The 10,266-nt window shown below is 47.2% G+C and overlaps 1 protein-coding gene across 3 annotated transcripts; it reads left to right on the top strand.

Moving 5' to 3' along the window:
• Positions 1-4,857: 4,857 nt before the first annotated feature.
• Positions 4,858-10,016, top strand: Mobp (myelin associated oligodendrocyte basic protein). 3 transcript variants are annotated; one of them, XM_035443585.1, is made up of 2 exons: positions 4,858-5,063; positions 9,977-10,016. In XM_035443585.1, exons 1-2 carry the CDS (start codon positions 4,858-4,860, stop codon positions 10,014-10,016), a joined length of 246 nt encoding a protein of 81 aa, XP_035299476.1. The 3 variants fall into 3 exon arrangements, with proteins under 3 accessions (XP_035299476.1, XP_035299474.1, XP_035299475.1); XM_035443583.1 differs by lacking the exon at positions 9,977-10,016 and adding an exon at positions 5,270-5,554 and having other exon boundaries at positions 4,858-5,064; XM_035443584.1 differs by lacking the exon at positions 9,977-10,016 and adding an exon at positions 5,275-5,554.
• Positions 10,017-10,266: the final 250 nt, after the last annotated feature.

Consider the following 10,266-nt stretch of genomic DNA (forward strand, 5'->3'; position numbering starts at 1 on the left):
ACTTCCTCTGTCTCTCTTCCTCTTCCCCTCTCTCTAAAGGTTGTGTGAAGAGTTTAACAGCATAAGATTATTTTTGGTGTGTGTATGTATGTTACATGTTCATGTGGGTGGGTGTGGAGACCAGAGGCAACCTTGAGTGTCATTTCTCAGGACAGTGTTCACATTGTTGTTTGTGACAGGGTCTTTCACATTTACCTGGAACTCATCGCTTAGGCAGGAGTGACTGCCCAGCAAGCCCCAGGGATCCTTTGGTTTCTGCCTTCCCACTGCTGGGATTATAGACTCATCACTACACCTGGCTGGTTTTTATTTTGTGCCTTTTAAATGAGGGTTCTAGGGGATTAACTCGGGGCTTCATGTGTGCATGGGAGCACTGCACTGACTGAGCTAACTCCATGGGAGCACTGCACTGACTGAGCTAACTCCCCAGCACAATTTTTAAATTAAAAATGTTTGGACTGGATAGAATTTCAAACATGACCTTGGTGGACAGTGGCAGTCAGTGTCCTTCTTCAGGTCTGACTAGGAAGCCATGCTTCTAAGACATCACTTTCTGTTCTGTTCTGTAAGAGGTTGGTTGGAGTGGGCACTGAGTTTTGCCTCCCTCCCTCCCTCCCTCCCTCCTCCCTCCCTCCCTCCCTCCCTCCTCCTCCTCCTCCCCCCTCCCTCCCTCCCTCCCTCCCTCTTTCTTTCTTTCTTTCTTTCTTTCTTTCTTTCTTTCTTTCTTTCTTTCTTTCTTGTTTTTCGAGACAGGGCTTCTCTGTGTAGCTTTGGAGCCTATCCTGACACTTGCTCTGTAGACTAGGCTGGCCTCGAACGCACAGAGATCTACTTGTCTCTGACTCCCAAGTTCTGGGATTAAAGGCATGTGCCACCAACGCCAAGTGAGCAATTGCTTTCTAATTTATTTGTTAATAGTTAATTTGTATATATATGTACATACACACACACACACACACACACACACACACACACACACACTCACATGCATACACATACATATAGTGTGTCTGACCTCTGACAGGGTCCTTTTCCTGTTCTCTGCTGTCCAGGCTACCCAGCCCATGGGCCTCCAGGGACTCTACTGTCTCCATCTCCCAGTTTGCTGTAGCCATGCTGGGATTACAGACACACGCTGTCTGGCCAGCTCTGTGTGGGCTCTGGGGATTGAGCTCAGGACCTCAGGTGCTGCTGAGCCATCACCCAGTCCCCACAGCGCATGCTTCCTTAACACACACCACTGGCTATGCCTTCCCTTTGATCTGTTGATGGAGTAAATTATACTCACAGGGCTTTCAAATTTAAACCATCCTGAAATGTAATTTACTTTATCCAGCCTGTCATTACAAAACTATTCACCTATCAGACTGGCAAAAATCTGAGAGTTTTGTTTGGGGTTGGAGAGATGGTTCAGTGACTAAGTGCACTGGATGCTCCAATGGAGGCTTCCTGTTAGATTCCAAGCACCTACACTGTGGGTCACAACCCTCCACAACTCCAGTTTCAGGGAATTGGGCGCCCCCTTCTGGTCTCTGTGGGCACTAGGCATGCATATGGTGCTCATACATACATGCAGGCAGAACACCCATGACAAATTAAGAGGAAATTCTCTGTGTATTACACGTGCTGTGTTACTCTGACTTTGCCTCTCTTGGATGTGGGTCTTGTGTTTTTTGATGTGGACTGGTTTTTTATCTTGATTCCTTTAGTCATAGCAGCTTGCACTAATTATGTCAGCTTTCTTCATGAAGACTCTCTCTCTTTCTGATATTGACTTGGGACATCTTAGGCACACACCAAACTTTCCTGTATACATGTATCTGCTTTGGAGTTCTAGTTCTCTAGCCCGCTGTTCCATTTGTCTAGTTTTAGGCCATTGACATGCTGTCTTATGTTTCTTTATTTTAATCAATTTGTGATAAGATCTGTGGTATTCCTTGTAGTATGCTGTAATATGTAATATGTTGTATGTAACATATAATACTAAATATGTTGTAAAACAGTCTCATGTGGACTGAGATGGCTTGGAACTCGCTATGTGGCTGGGGACGATTGAAGTCACAATACTCATGCTGCCCCGCCATCCCAAGTGCCGGCATTACAGTGTGTCAGACCTTTAAACTCTGGCTCTTGGGAATACATTTCGATACATGGTGTGAGAACAGCTGTTACTTTTTTCAGACTTTAAAACATATAACCTATTTCATTATATATTATATATATATATATATATATATATATATATATATATGTTTTTTCGAGACAGGGTTTCTCTGTGTAGCTTTGGAGCCTATCCTGGCACTCGCTCTGGAGATCAGGCTGGACTCGAACTCACAGAGATCCGCTTGCCTCTGCCCGAGTGCTGGGGTTAAAGGCGTGCACCACCAACTCCTGGCGCTCATTTTTAATATTTTTATTTATCTTCTGAGAAGTTTGTACAACGTATCTTAACATATTCTTTCCCCTCTCCCGACTCCTCCCTGCTGCCACCAAAACCATGGAATCTGATTTGTTTTGGTCGGCTGCTACTCAGCATGACGCCTGCCCTTAAGTGTGGGTGACACACACAATGCCACTCCATGCTACCCTCTCTAGCAGCCACTGACTGCAGGTGGCTTCTTGGCTGGTTGAGGGACTTCTTCACTCCCCTTCTCCATTCTGGGATTTTGGGTTTTAGACTCCTCTCCAGGACTCCTAGGCAAGTACTCTTGTGTGAGTGCTGGGTGCTAGCTGAGGCCAGAGGGTCTCATCTGCTCTCTCGGTTCAGACTGGAACTCTTCATGTGAGATCTTTGGTGGTTTTAGTAAGAAGAGCACAGCATTCATGAGTTTATGTTGGAAAACTTGTCTTTATGATGTACATGGTTTCCATCTATGCAGAGTTTTTTTAATTTATTCATGTTTTCATCACAGTAGCTTTAATTTTTTCCCATAGAAACTTATACATTTTAGTTTTCTCTTTATTTCTGGGTATTTCAAAATGTTGTTGCTATTGTGAATATGATTTTTCCAGCTATTTCCCCCTCATACACTTCATCTCTCTGGGTGTTCAAATGCTTCTTCTGTCTCTAAATCTTCTAGAATTATATTTGAAGTCAGACCACAAGGAGGGAGGCAGGATCCTTACTCACTAGGGGAAAGGAAGGTTCTGGAAAGACTGCTTTGAGCAGGGTCTCATGCAGGCAAGGAGTGACCTGTGAGTTGTTGGTTGGGAAGGGAACAGGCAGCAGCTGTGTGGTGAGGTCCAAAGGCCTGAAGGATCCTGTTTCTTGGGAGCTGGGAACAGGCAGATTGAGTTGGATTCACTGTCTCTGCAAGACTGAGCTGTGATCCAAGGTAACTTCTATCCCCAGAAATAAGTTGTTAGATTATAATTGGTGTGCATTAAAAAGAAAACCTTTACCAGGTGATGGCTTTTCCTCTCTTGCTATGATAAAACTCAGACAAAGAGCAACTTAGGGAGGAAAAGTTTTCTTTAGCTTCCAAGTTATAGTCTGTCACTGAAGGAAGTCATGGAAAGAGCCCAGGCAGGAAGGAAGTCATGGAAAGAGCCCAGGCATTTTCTTTGTGTGTCTGGTTTCTTTTGCCCAGCATTGTGCTTTGAGAGTCACATGTTGATTTAGCTAGCTGGCTTTTGTTTTGTTTTGTTCATTTGTTTGTTTTTGAGACAGGGTTTCTCTGTGCAGCTCTGGCTGTCCTGGAATTCACTCTGTAGACCAGGCTGGCCTCGAACTCACAGAGATCCCCCTGCCTCCTCCTCCTGAGTGCTGGGATTAAAGGTGTGCACCACCAACGCCCAGCAAGATGTTCTTTTCTCATACGAAGGGCTGCAGAGACAGCTCAGTCAATTTAGTGCGTGCTTTGCAAGCATGGGGATCTGAGTTCAGTCCCCAGAACATGTATTAAAAGTAGATTTAATCTAGTTCAAACATAGATTTTTAAAAAAGCCTGCCACGGTGGGGAATGCTTGTAATTCCAGTGCTGGGGAGGCAGAGACAGGTAGATAGATCCCTGGAGCTCACTGGCAGCCAGCCTAGCCTATTTCATGAGCCCCAGATTAGAAAGAAGTCCTGTTTCAAAACTAGGAAAGTCAATAAATAAATGAATTAAATAAAATAAAAATAAATGAATGGCCCTTGAGGACCAATAGCTGGGGTTGTCTTCAGGCCTCTACATGCTTGTGCAAAGCACACACACATACACACACATATACATCACCACAAAAACATGCACACACACACACACCTGAAAACATGGATTATAGTTTTAACAACAATAAACCTGTTTTACTGGTTGGAGAAAAAGTCCTTTTATAAATCTAGACTTTGGGTCCCCAGGATTCACACAAAAGCTGCATGGTCAGGCTTGGCAGCCTGCCTGTAATTCCAGCACCAGGAGGCAGAGACAGGAGAGCCCCGGAGCAAGCTAGCTAGGTGACTTAATCTAACCAGTGGGCTCTGGGTGCAGCGAGAGGCCCCACCTTAATATGTAAGGTGAAGCCAGATTGAGGGCACCTGATTTTAACCTCTGACTCACACATGCATGTGCACACGAATGCACATGTACCTGTACATAGAGTGTGGCCAAATACATGCTTATGTACATGCTGGCCCTCTTCTGGCCTCTGAGGGCACTGCACACACACACACACACACACACACACACACACACACACACACACACACACACACACACACACACACACACCAAAGAAAAACACAGATAAGCTTTGCTAAAGCCCCCACCTGAGCTCTGCATCTTTGTTCCACAAAGCAGGGTCAAATGTGGACTTGAAGCAAAAAGTTCTGACGTGCTGTTTTGTGTCCCCTCCCTACCCCCATCGATGGTTTCCAGTGAGATGAGTCAGAAAATGGCCAAGGAGGGCCCCAGGCTCTCCAAGAACCAGAAGTTCTCAGAGCACTTCAGCATCCACTGTTGCCCGCCCTTCACCTTCCTCAACTCCAAGCGTGAGATCGTAGACCGCAAGTACAGCATCTGCAAGAGCGGCTGCTTCTACCAGAAGAAGGAGGAGGACTGGATCTGCTGTGCGTGCCAGAAGACAAGGTGAGCCGGGGGCTCCGGGCCAGGTCTGCGCCACAGCCCCTGCTCCAGGACCGTCAGCTCTCGGTTAGGAAGGCGCTGGAGGGCAAGCAGAAGGCGGGAGGGAGGGCAGGGCTTTCCTGCTGTGTGCAGCTCCGGCCAGCATAGCATCCTTTAAGAATCGGTGCAGAGCCCGGGCCCAGCCTCCAGCTTCTTTTGGCCCTCTCTGCACCAGCCGTCGTGCCAGGTCCCCTCAGAGGCCCAAGCACCAGCCAGCTGCATCCCCCGTGGTGGTCAGAGCGCCGCCAGCCAAGCCAAAGTCCCCTCCGAGGCCAGCCAAGCCAAGGTCCCCTCCGAGGACTGAGCGCCAGCCGCGTCCCCGCCCAGAGGTCCGACCACCACCAGCCAAGCAGAAGCCCCCTCAGAAGTCCAAGCAACCAGCACGCAGCAGCCCCATCAGAGGGCCGGGCGCCAGCCGTGGGGGGTCTCCCACCAGAGCTCCTAGGTTCTGGTAACACCATCTCTTGCCTTTTGTCTCCCCCTAGCCTAAGGTCAGTAGCGGCTTTCTGCAAGTACTAACATGCGGGATCTCTCCACGGTACCGAGCCTGTGTAATCAATCCATTCCCTCCATTAAACCCCCTCTGTTTGAAACACCTGGCGTGGCTTCTGTTTTTGCTCCCAGATGATTCTTGGTCCTCGCTTCTGATGGCCGAGTCAGTGCCATCCCACAGGACTGCAAGTCACTAATTTACCAGCTCGAACTATATTGACCACAGTGGCAGTCTGTCCCTCCCCGTCTTGTGCCTCAGAGAGGAGAGGGGACACGGACAAGCTCTGTCTGTGCCTGTGTGAAAGGAGAGGGCTCACCGTTCCATTTGCTCACCCCTCCTGACACATGTCATCGTATATTAGCCTCGGTGGCAATGCCACCATTCTTTTGCTCAGCCAGTCACTCAGCAAACCATACTGCCTATCTATAAGGTTTCACATGCTGTGTTGGGGAAAGGAATATAATTTGTGATTTCTGGTACCAAGGAAGAGACTAGCTGGTCACGGTGTAGAGAATAAACACGCCAGTACCGCCATACTCAGGATGCATATGGCCTGTGGAAGCCCCAGACAGAACTGTACCAGCTCTGCCGTGGGAGTCTGAGACTTCACAGAAAATTAGGCTGGAGAGGGCAAACCGGAGAAGGATGGCCAGAGAGGCATCTGTCTACCTGCTCTGCCTCAGGTGGACGGGTTTTTCCTCTTCTTTGTTTTTTTTTAATAATTTGTTTAAATTTATTTTATGTGCATTGGTGTGAGGGCATCAGATCCCCTGGAACTGGAGTTACAGACATTTGTGAGCTGCCATGTGGGTGCTGGGAATTGAACCCAGGTCCGCTAGGAGAGTAGCCAGTGTTCTTAACCACTGAGACAGCTCTTCAACCCCCTTCTTTTCTCCTCCTCCTCCTCTTCCTCCTCTTTTGGTTTTTTCGAGACAGGCTTTCTCTGTAGCTTTTTGGAGGCTGTCCTGGAGCTCCCTCTGTAGACCAGGTTGTACTCACAGAGATCCACCTGCCTCTGCCTCCCAAGTGCTGGGATTAAAGGCGTGCACTACCACGGCCCGGCTTCTTTTCTTCTTGTGGAGACAGGGTCTCACACCATAATTAAGCATAGCCTGGAGCTTACTCTGTAAACTCATTAAGCTCCTACTGCTTTAGACTCCCCAATGCTTGGGTTTCTGGCTGGCCACCATGCTTGGTGGTGACAGCCCCTCCTCTTCCTCCTCCTTCTTCTCTGCAGACTTCATTTTTGGTGCAGTTTTAGGTCTACAGCAAAACTGAGGGAAGATAGAATTCCAATCCCTGCCCACATACACATGGCCGACAACATTTTACTCTTTGGGCATAGATTTGTTTGGTGAGTCAGTGGTGAGCACTAGCTGTGACTGCATCCTCTCCACTCTGCTCTCAGGCCCTGTGCAGCATTCTGGAACCCTCCTGAGAATTTCATTCAAGCGTCGCCAGTGAAGCTTGGGGGTGTCTTCATTTTCAGACACAGCAAACAAGCCTGATTTAAATAACCCTAAATAAATGACATCATCTGTGGCAGCCGCCATGTTTGTGATACCCCAAACAAAAGCCTTGGTGACATGCAAGGTCAAGTCATTTACCTAGCAAAGGGACTAACTGGCTACTAAAACCTTAGCAGAGAGGTGAACCCAGTTTGATTGGTCACTAGGTCCCTCCAAGGGACTGCAGTAAAAAGTCAGTTCATCTGGCTGATACACAGAACAGGGTAGAGAATGTAGGCAGTTGAGGTCATTAATTTATAAACAAAAAGCACCCCTTTGAGGAAAGTCAGTCCCTGGCATTTTGGGTACGAGTTGGAATGGAAAGGACATAGAAGACCGTGAGAATAAGCTCCATCTCAGACACGGGTTTGTTTGGACCAGCCTCGCTCACTATAGTCACCAAACTCAGAGACATCAGGCAAGCTGTCTCCACAGGCTGTGTGTGCCTGTGCCATACCTCCCAGGAATCAGGACTAAGGTCACACTATCCTGCCCGCTCTGAGCCCCACACAAATACTCACTTCTGCTTCTCTGAACCCCAGAGACCCCAAGGCAGGGTGCTAGAATAGGTATTTAACCACTGCACTGTTCCTTCATTGATCTGATTGACTATTTCAGACCAGACGCTAGGAGGCACACTAACAGGAAGGAACTGCTTACACCCACTCCATCAGGGCAGCTAGGCGGGACCTTTAAAAAGGTTCAAAGGAGGTTTTTGGAAACTGGCATACTTTCAGATGCGACGCCATTCCTGAGGTATTGTGTGGAGAGGTCAGACAACTTAGATAAAGGCCTTTTTGGATCTATAACAACTCCTTTGAGTGGGTCGCATCCAGAAACGAGAGAATAACCCGATTCTAGGAACGAATGGGCTTGGTTTCCCACATCTCAACGGAAGGTTGGAGCATCTCCTTGTCAATGGGAGGTGGTCCTGGCATGTCCCTTTTAGTTTATACTTTCCCAGGTCTTTGAGATTTAAGATTATGGAGCTGTCACTGTAAGACACTGTCACTGTACGAAATTGGAGCCACAGCCCAGAGAAACCAGGTCACCCAATTAGAAAAGTACCTTTTCATAACTTCAACTTTCACCATTCATTATTACTAGTAAAAAAAAAAAAGTAGTTTACTTTTGCACATCGATCTTATATATTGTGATTTTCCTTACTCTGTTTGTTTGTTTGTTTTTGGTAGAGCCTGTATTTTATAATTTTATACATCATAATCATGCCCTTCCATAGAGACAGTTGCACACTTCAATCCGCATACCTAAGTGTGTATGTTTGGCACTGCTGTCTATGCTGAAAACTTATTTTGAGATATGGCTTGGTGTCTTCAAGGTTTATTGCCAAGCTAGAGGATGACCCCAGACGTGCTTTGGAATACTGGCAGGAGTTCTGACTCCTGCTAGACTCTCTGTGGCAGCAATTGTCAGTCATTAGATACCTGCATCACCCTGGTGGTCAGTGGGAGAACGCACCGTGAGCGCTGGGACTCAGGTTATGTGACAGATTCAACTCTGATGAGCATTTAGAGCCAGTCTGTTTTTGGAGGAGCCCGCACTCCTATGGAGATCTCCCACGAATGGACTTAGGCTACAGCTTCTCCAACCCTGCACGGCCCTGAGCTGTTTGTTTCTTCTGCTCTGTTAGATGGGAAATCTTTGTAACTTCAAGATTTCAAAGCTATGTTTAGAATCAGATGAGGGCATTTTACCTGAGGATTGACTCTCATGGGCTACTGTCCTGTAATCTTCCTATTTTGTGTGGTGGGGATAAATGATGTGTCTGGTATCTCCCGGAGGCAGAGCATTCTTCTCTTGCATCTAGGGAGCCCCTTTGTCTCATGACCCCTCACACTTCCTGCTGAGCAGATGGCTGTCCTCTGCATGGACTTATTTACCTCTGTGTCTCCCTTGCAGGGCTGTGTGTGATCAGGCAATCTTACACGCATCTCTCCAGAGCCCAGCTCAGGGTTTGGCTGATGTTAATGACTGAATGAGACCAAATGATATATCTCACAGTCTGACACAGCACAAGGTGGACATCAGCATCAGGTTTGAGTCCGAGCTTTTAGGTAAACTGTGACCATTGCTTGTCTGGGCCCACATATTTGTAACTAATTTACTCAATGTTGCTTATATTTTTGAATGTAGTTCATTCCTATTAAATTAGGGACATGTCAACCTGGTCAGAATTTTATGAGTTCATACACTCTCCATGTATGTCCACATGCTTCCATTTAAGTCCGTGGTATTATCAGTCACTGTTTTCATTGCTGTGACGAGCTGTCTGGGAAAGCGATGTTAGGAAGGTTCGTTTTTGACTCACAGTTTGAAGGGACACAGTGCATCGTGGCAGGAAGTCATGGTGGCAACAGTGTGAGGCAGCTAGTCCCATGGCATCCACAGTCAGGAAGCAGAGAGAGAGAGATGAACACTGGCGCTCAGCCCACTTTCTCCTTCATATTCAATCCCAGACTGTGATCTGATGAGTCTTCTCATTTAAACCTTTCTGGGAACACCTACACACACACACACACACACACACATATGTATACACACACACATGTATATATATACACATGCACACACACATATATATACATGCACACATACACACACATACACACACATACACACACATATATATACACATGCACACATACACACACGAGCACACACACATGCACACATACACACACATATATATACATATGCACACACACATGCACACATACACACACAAGCACACACACACAATAAAAATAAGTAATCCTTTAAAAAGGTTCTTGAAGTCACAGTTGTATTAAATACTGTACAGGAAGTGGACACCACTTACCAGTTTGTAAAATTTTCTTTTTCTCTTCATAAATCAGATTGAAAAGGAGGAGCAGGTCAACCCCAAGAAAAAAGTGACGGAGAAGGGATTTCCCGTGAATGGACAGCCTCCTCCTGTGGACTCACCTCTTCGCAAGCATCGGCCCTCAGCCAAGCTCTCCCTCCGGCCTCGAGTATGAGGCAGGGTCAGACCCTGCTGATGCGACATCTGCAGATGCCCTCAGTCCTCCTGGTATGGGAGCCTCAGGGCAGCCTGCCTGGAGGTGAGGAGGGGCCTCTTTGCACCACACTCCAGTCACAGAGTCCTGAAAGGACCCTGTAGAAGGGG

This window comes from Cricetulus griseus, chromosome 4 (genome assembly GCF_003668045.3).
Source record: "Cricetulus griseus strain 17A/GY chromosome 4, alternate assembly CriGri-PICRH-1.0, whole genome shotgun sequence".
NCBI lineage: Eukaryota > Metazoa > Chordata > Mammalia > Rodentia > Cricetidae > Cricetulus > Cricetulus griseus.